We start from the raw sequence: 18,556 nt of genomic DNA, 5'->3' as shown, positions 1-18,556 counted from the left end.
ATTTAGTAATTATTACAAAATGGTAAATAATTAAATATATTGCAACTTAAATTAGTTGAATCAAATTTATATTGACATTTTAACTAAAAACAACTCCAAAACTAATCATAACTGCAAAAAAAAAAAAAAAAAAAGCCTTTCACTTCATAAAATATCAATATTGGAAATATACATAGATTTTTGATACTTGGATTTGCCAACTGATTTTTTTTTTTTTAAATAATTCAAATAGTACCAAAAACGAGCTACATTTATAATAGTAAAATAAAAAAATGAATGTTTACTATTTTGTTTTTGGTACTAATTGACTTATTCATTAAAAGCAACAACAGTTTATAAACTTGAGTATTGAAAATGTATTAAAGATTTTTTTTTGCAACAACTATCAAAAAAATACAATTTTATCATTTTTAGGTTAAAAAATTTGATATCTACAGATAAAAAGACTACAATTTATTGTAAATACGTTATAAACTTTATTCCACAAAAATACAAAGAAAATTTTTTTATAATAAAAAATTTCGAATTTTTTACAAAAATTGGAAAAAAAACGCATCAACATAATCTCATTAGACTTGTCCTACAGTTCTAAAATTTTATATTTTAGACCTGTAAACTGTCTTGGTTGGGGCAAATGACTATGGTTGAAGAGTTTTTTTGTTTTCTTTTTTTTGTCTTTTTTCAAATCTGTCTAAGTGTCAAGTAGCATGTGTCTTTTTTCAAATCTGTTTAATTTTGTTCCTCCTTCATCTTAAAAAAAATATATTTGGCCAGGAACAGTTAACAAAATGAGCTATTTCTATGACAGTCTTTCCTTAGAGGGTAAAAAGTAGTTCAGCAAAGCATGCTCTGCTGTTCTTGAATGAGAACATGGTTATTTGGTTGGCAGCCCTAGTTTTGGCAGGCCATCGTTTTTTTCAACTGTAGATAACTATAATTAAATTTTATTTTAAACCTAAAACCAGTCTGAGCTGGTCAATTTGTTGGAAAGTGGAAAATCAACATCTTTTTCAAAACAAGTTCCATATTTTGTTCAGTAGCTTAGACCTTAAAACCTTAATTATTTCTCCAGAATCATTATAAGCTTATAAAGATAAATGTAATTACTCATTAAAAACACATGATCCATGTAAAATATGATAATTAACATAACTTAACTAATCTGTATTCATAAAGCAGGTGTCACAAATGATAAGAGATATCTGTTAAGCAACATAATTTTGGGAGCTTAATTTTGCATCAGATTGATATACATAATGAAGAATAAAATGCTTGTTAGCAGAATGCTCAAAACTATTAGATAATCATAAAAAGTCTGTTCTTCCCATTTAAATTTTGTCAAGTTTATCAATTAGTAAAAAATAGTAGTTTTTATAAAACATGTTTTAAAAGACAATTTTGCTTGATGTTGTTGTGATGAAACCCTTTCATGCAACATCTGTTATTTTAACTCATCTTCTTCACCTCTGTGAATCTAGTTTCTTTTTTCAAAAACTTAGCATTTTACCTAACACCATTTCCTCATCTGATTTTTTAACAACTTATAAGAACAAAAAATAATTTTGTTGTTGTTGTTGTTGTTGTTTATTTCTAAAAATTAGTTTTAAATCAGAATCTTTTGCAACAAACCCCTGTTGTAACTGGAAACCACTTATTTATAATTAATGATGACAACTAATGACAAATGTCTGCCACCATATATAATGACTTTAAAATTTGTCACAGATATTCAAACTAAAACTCATCAAATATTGAAAAAATCTAGAACTAAAAACCATGAAGATAATAAAAACACAAAAGATACAATGTTACACAATAATAAATCAACAAAAACTACAACAAAGATATTAAAAATATATAAAAATACCTAAAGATTCTTGTGTTAATAATTCATTAACAATATTAACCATCGTTTCAAAATGCTTTCCTATAGAAGCTTCAATATTCTAAATATGAATTAAATATATTAAAACATATAGTAACATGCTTAATAATATATGAAAATAAAACACAAGAACTAAAAAACAAACACTTAGTGCAATCAATGTTAAAGAACGTAGAGTGTTATTTATTATTGATTGCTGGTTTCTGCAACACAGAATATCACTGATGTTATACTCAAATAAAGAGTGTATATACAGAGTCTGACAAAATAAGGTTAGAGCAAATATCCTGGAGAAAAGAGATCTATTACAGTTAAAAAAACCCTCAGTACTATCTATTTACTAGAGATTAAATATTATAGAAAAAAATCTAGCTTTTTTCATTATTCATATATATATATATATATATACATATATATATATATATATATATACATATATATATATATATATATATATATATATATATATATATATATATATATATACATACATATATATATATATATACATATATATATATATATATATATATACATATATATATATATATACATATATATATATATATATACATATATATATATATATATATATATATATATATATTCATATATTTTGAAAATGCTGTCAAGATTTAAGTAAGCAATTTAAAACCTAATATGTGCAAATCCATCATACCATCCTAATTCTGCAAAAGTGTGTGTGTGGGCATGCATATATATATATATATATATATATATATATATATATATATAAATATATATATATACACACACATATATATTAGGCCACTGTAATGTATAGAATAGCACTTGGCTCAGTGTGCAGCTTATGTATTGTGGATATTTTAATTAATTGCCGCAAAAAAATTTTTTTAAACATCTTAAATCTTCTTGGGAAATATAAATTAAAAACGCGCATTTTTTACAATGGAGTCATTTAAGGTCAGAAATAAAATAAAACTCTTAGGCGGTTTTTGGTATATTGGCATATTTATAGAAAACTATAGCACTTGTCGATTAAAAAAAAAACTATTTACCAAACTAATATGTAAACTAATTGTTTTAAGTCAGTATGTACTTATAAAGTTAGTTTACTTATTTTACTACTTTTTTTGTCGATTGTGCACCTGTTATGTAATACATAACATCCGCCATTGCAGTGGTGAAGTGAATTTGAAAACGTGTAACTTAAAGGAATTAACTAATAAACATTATTTCTAAAAATTAAACATAGAATTCAAAATACTATTTACAAAAACGTTTAATAAACATTTTACAAGCATTTTGTAAAATTTTATAAAAGTTTTATAAAACATTAAAAAAAGTCTCTACGGACGAGAACGAAAAAAAAATAGGAAGTAAATTTATTTCATGCTACTTAACAAGATAACCCATTGTTTGATATAATCTGAATATGGTTATGTATTGAGTTATTTATATCATGGTTGTATCCATCGTGATTGATATGTTTATATCGTGATTGATATGTTTATATTGTGATTGATATGTTTATATCATGCTTGTACTTGGAATTATGTTAATATTTTATTCTAGCAAGTTTAATTGAAGAGTACCTTCTTTACTTTTTAATAACAATAAATTCATATTGTGATACAAACATGTGCTCAAAAAAGTTTTGCAGACCTACAAAGGCTTTAAACAAAACTTGTATTAATAGTGAAAGATTTGCTGGAAAACCCTCTAACTTACCAGTGAGCAATCTTCCAACTTACAAACAGCTCATTCAAAACGGTTTAAAGATTGAGAAAGATTTATTTAATGGACAGAAAATTGACTCTGTATCAATCGTGACAAAAGTCAGTAGTGATTTGCAAAAGCTTTGGTATAGAGTTAATCCAAATCTCCCTTTAATAAAAGATAAACCATTGAAAAATAAAATTTCCAGAGTGTTTCAAAAAGTCTTATCTGCAGAGCAGATTAAATCTAGAAACCATAGGTTCAGTATAAGCTGAGAAAAGAAACTGGAAATGTTGTTTGATCTGTCTGCTTGTCAGGGCAATCTTCCAATTATTGAGGATTGTAAAGATAGGTAAATATAGTTTTAAATCTTTTTATTACAATTTTTAAAAATTTCATCACAATTTTTTAAAATTTTAAATATTAAGGATTTTATATGTATAGATAAAAATCCACTACCAAATCAACTAAGACCCCCAGAATAGGACCAAAAGGAAGTTGGCAGTTAGGCAATGTGGACCAAGTAGAGGCAACAAGGGTTGCAAAAAAGTTTATTAGAGAAAAAGGAGGCCACTGGAAAGCAATTTAGACAGGGAAATCTTCAAACAACATTGGAAGTTGATACCGATGATAGTTTTAATGTTGAATCCTCAAATTTAGATACAGCTAAAAGTGATGAGTTTGAAGGACAAATAGTTATTGAAAGAAACTACACAGACTTAATTAATTTGGCTAAGGCTGCAATAAGATATGAAGTTAGTGATCCTGCTACAGCTGCAATAGCAAAAGCTGCGGTAATAGACTATGGAATAGTGACTAATAATAAAAAATCTCAGATAATAACTGAATATAAGGTATTTTGTGAAAAAGCAGGAATGGGTAATTCAATTGCATCTAAGCACCATCAAAAAGTTATACAACTGAAAGAAATTGGTGTGGATGGAAAAAAAGACAAAAATTTATTAGTTCGTGCAATGAAATACAAGAATAATGGGGACCCTGACTTGTATCAAACCACCAAAGACAAACATCATCTCACTTTTACTTATGAAAATGATCCTTTTTCTGGTAATTATCTGAACCATGTTATAATAGAGAATGGTAAAGGTAGTAAAATGGCTTCAGCAACATAAAATGCCCTAACTGAATATGGTAGTGTTGACAGTTTAGAAGCAATTGTTCTTCACAATACATGTTCTAACACTGATGTAGATAATGGTTCATTTAGTAGGTTGTTTGCTGAACTTGTGTGAACTACCATTTTGCCATGTTGTATCTGAAATAGATGTAAAAACCAATGACCCTAAAAAGTATAAAGTAGCAACCAGACAATCTCTAATGGACTTATTATAAAAGGACAAAAATAGACTTCGACAAAGCACTAATTGCAACAATTTTAATTACAACTATCAAAAATGAATTGTCTATAAAAAATGTTTGTCTTTCTAGACAATCATTTTAAAAACGGACATTAAATGAACAATCTCGATTTTTTAATGAGGTTTAGAAGATCTATTTAATATATAATTTGGACTTATAACAAGTAATTAAATTTTCACTGCAGCATCGTTTTAAAAACTGAAAACGAGCACAAAATTAAAAATACAATTTTTCTAACAGAAGTTCATTTTTTAATTTTTTGTCCAGCGTGTTCTGTTGATTAAAAAGTTAATGTCTATTTAAAAACCTCAAAATGGACTATTTTGTGCTCAATTGAAGTTCATTAATTACTCAGTTCAGTTGTTTTTCAATTCTCAGTGAATGTGCGTGAAAATTTATTTTTAAAATGCCCTCTCCAGTTTGGGATTACTTCAAAAAAGTTGAAGGTAAGTTTATCATTTAAAAAATTTTCCTTAGTCACTAAAATCTTTATCACCTTCAATAAAATTATTTTAAAAATATGTGATCAAGGAGTTGTCCTTTATAAAATGTGGATTAGTAAATAGAAGATTCCAATAGGTGTTAAAATTTATTTAGGTTTGTGAATAAAACAATAGTGAAAAAGAAAAATGTTTTTTACTTTCATTTTATTGATGAACATGTACGCAAATTTTAAACAATAATTAATCATGGGCAATGATCGTCATTTGGAGTTTTGATGTCATTTCAATATTTTTTTAATATTATAAATTTACTACATAACAATCTTCAAATAATACGGTAATGAAAGATTTCTGGTTTTATGAAATCAAGTAAATTTAGACAAAATCATAGACACCAAATAGACAAAAAATTATGCTTTGTAGACTTATGAAGTGAAAATTATTTTTTAACTGAGCAATCTTAGGACACCATCAAAAATTTGATAGACACAACAAGGACAAAAAATTAAACATTTGTTGTGTCCATTACAACATACAGAATTGTCTATGTCTGTGTTGTAAGTCTATCCATAGACTAGTCTGGTTACTAGTATAAAGGCCCTATTGGTGAACAAGTATCTAACATACTTATGCATGAACAACCGTTAATTCAATTTGTTCCCATAGATTCTAAGATAGAGTTGTATGTGAATACCACATTTTTTGTGATCTGAGTACAGACCAGCATAAACTTTATGAGTATTATATTGGAATAGCTCAAGGTTCGATTTCTAAAAAATATGCTAACAAGAAACCTGGTCTAGTTTTCCGTGCAAGGTGGCTTACTTTTGCTTTAAGAATTATGATGGTTTATGTAAGAACTGATATACCCACACACAATTTAAACTGCATTACAAAGTACATAATCCAGGTTTACTATGCTATGTGGTTTGCTGCAAAAAGTTCACACCATTACAAAGATGCACCAAAGCTTATCATAAAACAATACAGTCAGTCAATAAACAGGATAGCAGAATTCAAAAAATTGTATTGAAAAATCTTCAGGGTAACTCCTTCTGCTCCTAACTTTCTTTATGCTATGCTACTAGATGATGAAAAAGTTGTAAGAGGTCGTGCTCTTAATCAAATTCTGCAGATTAGGTTATCCAGGAATATTGATCCAGATTTCAAGCCTAAAATCAAAGCTAAGACAGTTATGCCCTTGAACTTCAAAGCTGACGTTTGGACAGACTTAATTAAGGTTTCTTCAATACAGGTTGAGCCTCCTACCTTAGTTTTTGTTTCTTCAAGTTACTACAAGTCATTCAAACTGGTAATAAACTCTTTCTTACTGATCTTCCAAAAAGTTCTCAATTGGTAGAAAGAGCTGTAAAACTCACATCTGAAGCTTCTAAAAATGTTTATAGACGAATGAAAAGACATAACTTTATTTTGGCTAAAAACCAAAGCAGAAGTGAAAACTTGAGAATTGCAAAGAAGTCAGATTATTGTATACTTTTTTCAGAGTAATTTTACAAATTAGTATGTTACAAATATATATTGAAATCAAAAATCTTTTTTTTAAGACTTTTAAGATAATAGAGACATATATAACTGTAATTTTAATGAACTTTTTTAGGGAAGGACACACTTCAACAATTGTATTAAAAACATCCAGCTTGGTGTTACTTTCATTATATAGACTATAAAAAAAAGTTAAAGTAAGAAGTGTTAGAAATTTAAAAAAATAAAAAATTCATTTGCAAAAAGATAAGTTACAGTGTTAAAAAAATATGTGTATGGTAAAAAGCTCCAACCAGAGATGGCACAAACAGTTGTTGACAGGGGTGTGTATTAATATTATTTTTCAACTTTAAAAAAAGTCCTTGATCTCTCACATTTTCTAATTAAGGTCCATTTTCAATGACTGGCTCATAGAAAATTAGTTGTTTAGGGGAGGGGGTTGTTATACACCCATTTTTTAGGAGTGTATAACAACACTGACGTGTATTAACAACTCTGACTCTAACTACTATTTAACACTGCCAATTTTAAAGAGATTTCTGTACAAAATTGGTACATAAATAAGTATTTCTAGAAAATTTTTAACACATGAGTATTTGAGAAAAAACACAATTGAAAAAACACAATTGAAAACTTCAAAGTGATTCCCCAAAATTATTATAATTCAAAATTGTCTAATTTTTTCGAAATTATGCCTACATTTATGGATCACATTAACTCCAAAGTGAGTCAATGTGTTTGAAAAAAACAGTATATTTAGACAGTGGCTTAATATATATATTTGCCATATTAGTCACAAAAGTCAACATAACAGAGAAATATCGATTTTTTTGTATTGAGTTTATATATATAAACTCAATACAAAAAAAATTATTATTTTTCTGTTATGTTGATTTCTGCTATCTTAAATTTTAAACAATAATCAGCCCATGGCCAGTTCATGCCCATGGCCATCTTGTTCTGCAATCTTCTTTATAACTAAAAGTTTAAACAAAGAATTGACGAAATTCAAAAGCATTCTCTGCATAATTATTTACAAAATAAAGTCCAGAGTAATTTTAAATCTAAGTTGGAAATACATCCTGGATTCATTAGTAGTTTCTCAGCCAATTTGTCTCATGTAAAGTCATTTTTTTGTAAGTAAATATTTCTGAATACATATTTCCCACTTTATAACTACTTTGTTTTGGTGTTTGAGAATTTACAAGGTAATTGCAACTCATCTACTAATAAACTGTAAAACATAAATATTTTTATTTATTTTAGTAACTTAACATTGAGACTTAGCAATGACATTTGGCACAACTACAAGGTCTTAAACCTTTAAAAAAACAAATTTTACTTTACTTATGCCCCACCTTAAAACACATGTGTGTGCATATATATATATTATATATATATATATATATATATATATATATATATATATATATATATTTATATATACATATATATATATATATATACATATATATATATATATATATATATATATATATATATATATATATATATATATATATATATATATATATATATACATATATATATATATATATATACATATATATGTATATATATATATATATATATATATATATATATATATATATATATATATATATATATACATATACATATATATAAATTATAGGCTAAATAAATGCAAAATAATAACCTCAGACAATTCATCAGAAGATATTTTTTCGAAGTCTTTGCTGTCAATGTATTTATCCTCTACAACATTAATTTTATCAAATGTCTATAAAATAAGAAATAATTTATTATATATTTAAAATAAATAAATAAAAGTAATCTTAAACAGAAGCCTATATACAATAATAACTTTGAAAAATTCCTTAAAAACAAAAATTTATCAATGTTTGAGAATATTTTGTCAAAAAAATTTTATAGTAATACTAAAACTTTTAAACAAAAACAAATGAAAAGTATTTTTTCAAAAAAGAAGCTAAATTTTTTTCTAAAACTGAGTTTTTCAACATTCTGAATTTTTATTAAAAAAGATACAAATCTAACTATGTTAAAAGATACAAATCTAACTGATGTTAAAAGATACAAATCTAACTGATGTTAAAAGATACAAATCTAACTGATGTTAAAAGATACAAGTCTAACTGATGTTAAAATAAATAAAATACTTTTATCATCTTAATTTACAATAACATAATTATTGAGATTTAAAAAATACTTTGATAATTTTTTTTTTCTTCAAACATATAAAATGTGACTTAGCTCTTCAATTGAAAAAAAGTAAATTTTAAAATTTAAAAACATTAAAGCGTAGTTAAACTATTGTAAACTCAGAAAACTTTTTATTACACTTTTATAAATTAGTATTTCAACTTAATTAAATCTCAAAAAGTTTGATTTAATAACTTGTCTAATTTTTTTTTTAGGGAGTAATATACTTACATTTCTTGCATTTCAATATATTTACATTTTTGAGGTGATCAAAATTTGTATGTACAGTGAATGTAGTTTTGGATAGGACACTTTTCAGTGATTAAAACAAAAGCTTTTTTTTGAATACAATTTTTATTAGTATGTTTACTATGTTTAGAACCCTTTTAATACAGTATGGGTGGAATCAATTGATGATGAGTAGAACTTATAAAACAAAAACAATTAATGGAATTACCTAACAGAATACCATAGGTAAAACTATTTTATTAAAGGGATCCCAATCCTCTGAGATATGTTGTCTTCATATTAAAGAGAATGATAAAAAAAATGTTTGGGCTGAATTTTTTTGATTAAAACAAAAGAATAAATGTATACCAAGAAAAACTTTTATTTTTTAGTTGAAGCTCGCCTTCTCCGCTTTGTTGTAGGCCAAAAAGTCAGCATAATATATGCCGCAACCTACAGACTTGAAAATTTATTCAAGTGCATTTTATTTCTAAGAGTTTTGTAATACATGACATCATTGATTTTTTTTGTTTGTTTACATAGTCGATATTTTACACAAACAAAAAAACTAATGACGTTATGTACTGAAACTCTTAGGAATAAATGCGCTTGAATAAATTATCAAGCCTTTATAATACGGCATATATTATGCTGACTTTTTGGCCTTCATAAAAATTGAGATAGCGATCTATGAATAAAATAAAATAGTTAGTCTTTCTTTAATTGCATTTATTCTTTTGCTTTAATCAAAAAAATTTAGCCCAAACACTTTTGTTTTTATCAATCTCTTTAATATGAACACAACATGTCTCAGTGGTTTGGGATCCCTTTAAACAGAAGTAATTGATAAAGTTAATCAAATAAAAACAATTATTGGAACTAATAAATAAAGCAAAAAAATATTCATTTGCCATTAAACATTAAGTTATTTAATCAAACAACTGGAGTTACTTAATCAAACAATTAAAGTTATTCAATCAAACAATTGGAGGGACTATTTAAGCAGATTTAATTGTGGAATTAACTAACATTTCAAACAATATTAATCTAAGTATTTTAATAAACAAAAGAACAGTAAATACAGAAATCAAAAATAAAGTTAACAAATTTAGCAGCTACTTCTATAACAACATTGCAATCAAATCTTTTTAGTTTTTTTATTTATTTATGTACAAAATTTGATCTTATTTGTTTCTTTTCAATCATTTAAATATTTAACTAAAAAGAAATAATTAATAGAATTATTCTATTAAACAAAACCATCAATAATAATGAGTAGAACTAATCAAATTTAAATAGAAACATTGGTATATTTAATAATTTAAATAAACCAACTGGTGAAAATGGTTGATCAAACAGAAACAATAAACAGAAATATTTTATGAAACTGAAAAATAGATGCAATTAATTAATCAAACAGAAACAATAGACAGAACTATTTAATGAAACTGAAAAGATGTAACTAATTAAACAGAACAATAGACAGAACTAATGAAACTAAAAAGATGTAATTAATTAATTAAACAGAAACACCAGACAGAACTAATGAAATTGAAAAGATGTAATTAATTAATTAAACAGAAACAATAGACAAAACTATTTAATAAAACTGAAAAGATGTAATGAATTAATCAAACAGAAAAAGTAGGAAAATGATTGAGTTACAACAAAAAAAAATTATTCAATGAAACAGAAATAATGTATGAAACTAATTACTTAAATAAAAACACTTTACAAATTTAAAAACAAACAAATAAAACAAATTGCAAAAAGCAATCCAATAAATACCTCTTTGCATGCCTTAACAAACTCAACAGGTAATTTCAAATGATCAAACTCTTCACCGCTAAATATTCCTGGGACCTAAAATTATCCAAAATGTAGATATATTAAAAAAAAACTCATATATTTCTTCTCTGTGTTTAATATTGCAAAACACAATAAAATAAACTAAAAGCATTTTTGTTATTTATAGTTCATATTAAAATTATTTAGAAATTTTTCAGCGACGTATCCAGGCCGATTTTGATACCGGTATATCGGTATGGGCCCCCAAATATTAAACCCAAACTTAATTCAAAATAATTTTATATTAGCACCAAGTTTGTTATAAAAAAATAAAATATAACAATTCTTTATTACTTTAAACTTTTTCATTTCAAATAACAGTAAAACTGCATTAAAAATATTTTAAATAATAAAATAAAACTATCATGCCAATAAACTTTATTTGAAAAGTAAGGCAAGATCGACAAAAAAAGTTATTAACTTTATGAATTAATTAAAATTTTGAATAAATTGACCTCGTTATGCAATAAATATCCTATGTAATAAATCTTTTTAGTCTATATAAAAGAAACTTACAAATATTGTTTATTAAATGTCATAGTTATCGCTTGTTTATGAAATGTTATATTTAACGCTTCTCTCGCGAGTACCCACTAAGGATACTCATGGGAGAAGCAATAAGGAAATAAACTTGATTCAACTCTTTATATTAGTAAGCGAATAAAGCATGTAAATGCAAAATTAGCAGCAAATCAATGTTGGTGTTAAAGCCATCAATTTGTAATAAATTTAAGATTATTTTGGTTAACTTTTATTTTTACACTTTTATTTGAAAAAACGTAAAATACTAGGGCGAGGTATATTATATATAAATCTTTTAAATTTGTGTTTCAAAAAAAAAAAAAAGTTTGTTTAAATGTAGACAGGATTTTTAGACCGGTATGCCCAAAAGTTTCTGGATACATCACTGTTATTAGAGAAGTCATTAAGTTGTTTAACAATAATTATTCTTTTTGATTATCAGAAAAACTAAGCATTTTTATGTTTTCAAAGATTCAAAAAAATAATTCAATATTATATGGTGTAATAATAGAAAACAATCAAACTAGTACAACTATATGGAATAACAATCAAACTAGAACAATTATATGGAATAAAAATCAAACTAGTACAATTATATGGAATAACAATCAAACTAGAACAATTATATGGAATAAAAATCAAACTAGTACAATTATATGGAATAACAATCAAACTAATACAATTATATGAAATAACAATCAAACTTGTACAATTATATGGAATAAGAGCATAGAAAAACAACATTAATCTAAATTTTTGAATAATGTTGTTTGTCTATGCATAACATAAGTCTAACTTTTTAACTATATTGTTGAAAATATTAGAGAAAGGCAACTCTGTTTCTATAAAATGTTACAAATAAAAGTTTTTTCTTCAAGTAATACTTGAAAGTAATATTTGAACAAAAAAATGAAATGAATAAAAGAATAAAAAAAAGAAATGATGAGAAACAAGTGAGGTAACTTGTGTTGTCTATAATAACAGCAGGTAAATCAGCTACAATTTGTTTCAATTGTACAAGAAGAAATAATTTTAGTCGTCTATTGTATGCATTATTTTATAAATGGCAGATATTTCTTTTTTTGGAAGTGTCATAATAATGTATCATAAAGTCATAAAAAATAGTAAACAGTTTTCAAAGCATAAACATTTACCGATTCAATTATAAAAAATTTTCAAAGTTGTCAAAAATAGAATGATCATCATTAAAAAAGTAAATTCATTTTAATTAAAAGCGTTTTTAAATTTTTGTTTCTAAATTTTCTGGGTAATATAATTCTTATTTACCTAAAGATTACCACAGTCGAAATTAAACTATTAATAACCAATTAGAAGAATTTAGTGACACGGTGATATCTTTAAACGTTTTAAAAGCCAAATAAAAATTTAAAAAAAAAAAATTTTTATTTCTTTTTTGCAGATTCATAAATTGATTGTTCAATATTAACTGAATCAATTGAAACAAATTGAAATTCATTTCAACTTAAACTGGAAGCGACAATAATTGTTTGAGAACGTGTGACAAAAGAATAATGGTGATTCTACTATAAATTTGCTTATAAAACAACAGACTTCCAAATTTTAGTTCATCTACAAATTGATTTTTCACTTAATGCAATGACAGTAATACCCAAATCCATTCAGGATATGACTAGTGAAGACTACCTAGAAGGACCAGTAAATGTCAACTGATGTGCATTATACAAAAAGGATGCACCTTACATATGGTTACCAGTCTTGCCTGGTACTGCACTTGTGTTTTATCAATATGTTAATAGTTGTTAGTAAGTTAAGTTGTTCACTCTGTCATAATGTCGCATAGAGGTTGAATACTAACCAGATATTGAAAACATTCTATTAGATTCTTCCAACAATGACAAACTTGATACTGAATTAAGAGATGAACATACAAGTAAAACATTTGAAAAACTAGTAAGCACAATATTGCCAGTTAAAAACTTCTATTGTAAATACTAAAAGCATTTTCCATATGGTTGTTTTCCACAATTTTATTTTCCACAAAATTACTTTCAAGAAGACATTTTCAATGATTAAAGGAAAGCTTATTTTTGAATACAAAATTGATGTGCACATATTTTTGGCAGTTTGGTTAAAACAGTTTACATAAAAATTATTTTTTAAAAGTTCTTTTATATAAACTATTTTTTATAAAAATTGTAATAGGCACCTTAAAACTTGGGTGGGTGACCAACATTAGCTGAATGATTACTTTCATTCACCCATCCTAGCGACTAATCAAAAATAGGTCTGTACACTACTTATACTTTTGACTAAGATTTGACATTTTTATGTAAAATACATTTTTTGGTGTGGCACATTCTTCCATTTGTAGGACACAATACTATTAGCTTAGGTAATTATGCATATCAATAGAATAAAGCTTGCATTATCTTCCTTACTGATGTCATTTATAAAGCTAGAGCAGGCATTAAACCTGTATCTTCTTAATTTTGAGGCCATTTTTATAACTACTGTACCACAGCTGCCAATGTCAATACATGGCTGCCCAATGTTAAAACACAACATTTTTAAATTCAACAATGGCACAGTTTAAATATAAATTTTTAAATAAGTTTTTAAAAAAAAAAATTTAACAATAACTTTTAAAAAAAATATTTTAATATTAAATTTTTAAAAAACTGATTCACTTCTCATTTAGTTTTTTAATAATATCAAATTTTATTTAAAACAAGAGATTTAATATCAAATTTTATTTGAAACATAAAAGATTATAAAAAATATAACTTTAGATTTTAAGGAGTTACTGTTAAATTCGAGAGCAAGCTTGTTTGAAAGCTCACTTGATAAAGTTTAAAAAATTACAAAATTAATAAGAGATCAATTTGAAAAAAATTTACCTTGTGTAGCAGTGTAAAAAATGTTTTGAAGTTAATTCGTTGATATTTTGTTTTTTGAATTAAACTCTTCACAACATCTCTATAAAAAAAATTACAATACTAAACTTAAATTACTGAACTAAAAACTTTATTACTTTAAATTATTGTTATTATTTATAATAAAATAAAAATACTCATTGTTTCACATTTGCGTGGTTAGAACCGTTTCCCTGATTTTTTATTTGCAAAACAGGTTAATGCTGTTAAAAAAACTAGTTTTTAAGTGAGCACACACATACCCACACATGCTTACAAGCATACAACTCCTGTTCTATTAAAGTCGGTGAATTAAAATTATTACGCATACGTGGTAAAAGTCACGTAGATAAACGTGATGAAAGTCACGCATTCATTTATGGTTTTTAATGACTATTGTTGTTTTATAATTGTCATGGGAATTATAACTTTGTATTTATATACAATTTTATGTAATAAAACAGAAGGTTGAAAAACGCTCGGATAGTTGTTCTTAATATATATATATAAGCGAATACAAGAATGCAACAAGCTATTTCGGCTATTATGCCACCAGTATTTGATGGCAACCATCAACGGTTTATCTGTCAACTGCAAACATATATTGCAGCAATGGACATTGACGAAGCGAAGAAAAAAACAATAACATTAACATGTTTTAATTGTGGGAAATTTGGACATGCACGGGACTGCAACGCAAAATGCAAGAACTGTTCACACAATCATTGAGCCAAAGACTGCATCAAACGATTGCAAAGTTTAAAAGGAAAAGGGAGAATTTGGAAATCATGGCATCCAGTATTCTCCCGGAAAGAGCGTTGCCATCATTAAAAGTTAAAATAAACGAAGAGAAATAAATAAACAAAGACAACGAAATAAACGAAGAGAACGAAGTAAACGAAGAGAACGAAATAAACGAAGAGAACGAAATAAACGAAGAGAAAGAAATAAACGAAGAGAATGAAGTAAACGAAATAAACGAAGAAAACGAAATAAACGAAGAAAACAAAATAAACGAAGAGAACGAAATAAACGAAGAGAACAAAATAAACGAAGAAAACAAAATAAACAAAGAGAACAAAATAAACGAAGAGAAAGAAATAAATGAAGAGAACGAAGTAAACAAAATAAACGAAGAAAACGAAATAAACCAAGAGAACGAAATAAACGAAGAGAAAGAAATAAGCAAAGACAATGAAATAAACGAAGAGAACAAAATAAACGAAGACAATGAAATAAACGAAGAGAACGAAGACAACGAAATAAACAAAGACAACGAAGTAAACGAAGACAACGAAATAAACGAAGACAATGAATAAATGATAACGCGCCGGATGAATAATAAGTGCCCCACAACAATTACACTTATGAGTTAATTCACTAAGAGGGCATGTTCTATTAAAATTGGTGAATTAAAATTATTACGTATACGTGGTAAAAGTCACGTAGATAAACGTGATGAAAGTCATGCATTCATTTATGGTTTTTAATGACTATTGTTGTTTTATAGTTGTCATGGGAATTATAACTTTATATTTATATACGATTTTATGTAATAAAACAGAAGGTTGAAAAACGCTCAGATAGTTGTTCTTAATATATGTATATATAAGCGCATACAAGAATGCAACAATTCCCTCCATGCACATACACTACAATTGAAGTCAATATCATGACTTTTACTCCTAGTTAAACAGATCTCATCAGATCTTTATAACTACAGATTCCATACCTTGATTAAGCTTAATTACAAATTTAATTTAATTACTTCCTCAAATATCTTTGGAAAGCTTTGAGATTAGTGAAAATTATCAGTTATATCTGTGGCCGTTGGATAAATTATGATAAGTGCAAATATGACATTTTGCAGAAAAATAGTTTGAAAATTTGATTTGTTGCCATAAATCAGGCTATGGATCAATCAGCTATAGATATTTCTGTATAAGCTCCAGCAATCATAGTTTGACCAAATGAAAGATCTAATGAAATATAACAAAACTGCATACTTATCTCACAATGACCAGTTTTGCACTTATCATAAATTGACCAATGGTCACACACACTCATATGTATATATATATATATATATATATATATATATATATATATATATATATATATATATATATATATATATATATATATATAAATTTATCATATGTGAGCTGTGTAAATAAATGTAAAAATCGAGTTATTTTTAATATTTACTTTTATTTAAGAATAAGGTCATTCTTTACTATAAAAATAAATTTTTATTATAATAGATTATTTATATTATATGAGGTTCAAGTTATTTTTATTACAAAAAAGATATACTAAATACTAATGAAAATTATATTTCCATGTAATCATTATTATTCTAAAGTTATCTATTGCATCCATCAACAATAAGAAAAATCATCATTAATAACGAAAGGAAAAAAAAACATACATTAGGGGGTATGTGCTCACACTTTCATTTACTTCTGAAGCATAAGACTCTATACCACTAAACACCCAATTATTGATTGATGTCTTCCCATCATCAACATCACACTGTTCAGGTATATGTTGATCATCATGTGTGAACCAAATGTTGACAGCAATGTTTTGACTATTTTTATTTGAAATTGAATTGACTTGATGATACCTTTAATAAAATATAAACCTAAAATATAAACTTAAAGAAGAAAAAAATTGAATCAGTTTTGAGACATAAATTTATTAAAAACTTATAAAGTACTTGCAGGGATAAGAATATATTTAAAAAAGATAAAAAAAGAAGGTATAAAAATACGTCTATGTGTAAAACTCTACCATCTCCATGGAATGAATAGACAATCTCCTTCTTCCATAGTACAATGAATATATTCAACTTCTCTTAGAGCAGGATACTTTGTAAAATTAACTCTATGTATATATATATATATATATATATATATATTATATATATGTATTATATATATATATATAAAATACAAATATATATGTGTGTGTGTTTTTTGAAAACTGCATGTCTGCAAAAAAACATGCTTTACGCATAAGAATACAGACCATTAAAAAAAAAAGATAAAATATTATTGAGTGCTGCCAAATTTGATTAGATTGCTTTTGTTTTTAGCCTAAAATATGTCAAAATTATGATTTTGTAGGAAAGTGAAAAAAGATTAGGGTTTTTAAATAGCAAATTTTGTTATGAACAATTTTTCCTGTAAAATAACTAACTGTTTTGCAATTCGTGCTATTTCATCTTATAAAAATTATTATTTGTATTGTGGTAAATAAGCAAAGAATTTTGACTTCATGCAATTTTTGACCACTTTGAAAATTTGTTTTATGTAGCCTCACCCTGACAATAAGAAATATTATTTCTATTTGTTCTGTATTTTATTTTTGTGTAGATATTTTTGAACTACATTCTTAATTAATTTTCTTTTATTGATAGTTGCCATAAAGGTTTGATAGTTACCATAAAGGTTTAATCAGTGGCGTACCTAGGGTAAATAGCGCCTGGAACAAACACTGATCTCGAGCCCCTCCTCCCCCCACATAAAGTGCTTAATTACAATTTTTTAATAAATGATGACACAAACTTTTAATAAAACTTTAATATTCATTATGAATAAACAATTTGTTTATGTGTTTGTTTAATTGCTGCAAATTTCTTAATCACATTGTCAAAATCAATTTCTTTGGTAATTTCTCACTCTATGCTTAGTAAAGCAAGATCACAGAGACGGCCCATCGAAGCTCTCAAGTAAGAGTTAATGAGTTTAAGTTTACTGAATGATCTTTCACAACAAGGCAAAGACAAGACAACTAGCTACAGACAGCTAGTGTTAGCAATATTTGCAATGCTCTACGCATTCCATCAGTAGGGAAAACGTTTTCGTCTCCATATTCAAATATAAACATAAGTAGTTGCTCAGGACTTGATATTTTTTCCTTACAGCTAGTAAGCACCATTCTAT

At 25.9% G+C, this 18,556-nt stretch overlaps 1 protein-coding gene across 4 annotated transcripts in view; it reads right to left on the bottom strand.

Annotated features, from left to right (window-relative positions):
* The window catches only part of LOC100207979 (bifunctional peptidase and (3S)-lysyl hydroxylase Jmjd7), a 101,230-nt gene that overhangs the window by 6,129 nt on the left and 76,545 nt on the right, over nucleotides 1-18,556 (bottom strand). For 2 of the 4 annotated variants that reach the window (XM_065792778.1, XM_065792777.1), the window contains exons 6-11: nucleotides 17,403-17,495; nucleotides 17,038-17,235; nucleotides 14,592-14,670; nucleotides 11,131-11,205; nucleotides 8,591-8,674; nucleotides 1,868-1,946 (exon numbers count right to left, since the gene is read on the bottom strand). In XM_065792778.1, coding sequence (XP_065648850.1) covers nucleotides 1,868-1,946; nucleotides 8,591-8,674; nucleotides 11,131-11,205; nucleotides 14,592-14,670; nucleotides 17,038-17,235; nucleotides 17,403-17,495 — 608 coding nt within the window. The remainder of the gene's footprint in view (nucleotides 1-1,867; nucleotides 1,947-8,590; nucleotides 8,675-11,130; nucleotides 11,206-14,591; nucleotides 14,671-17,037; nucleotides 17,236-17,402; nucleotides 17,496-18,556) is intronic. The other 2 variants (XM_065792779.1, XM_065792780.1) reach the window with 1 other exon arrangement.

This window comes from Hydra vulgaris, chromosome 03 (genome assembly GCF_038396675.1).
Source record: "Hydra vulgaris chromosome 03, alternate assembly HydraT2T_AEP".
Classification (NCBI taxonomy): Eukaryota; Metazoa; Cnidaria; class Hydrozoa; order Anthoathecata; family Hydridae; genus Hydra; species Hydra vulgaris.
This window is presented reverse-complemented; position numbering and strand designations above follow the sequence as displayed.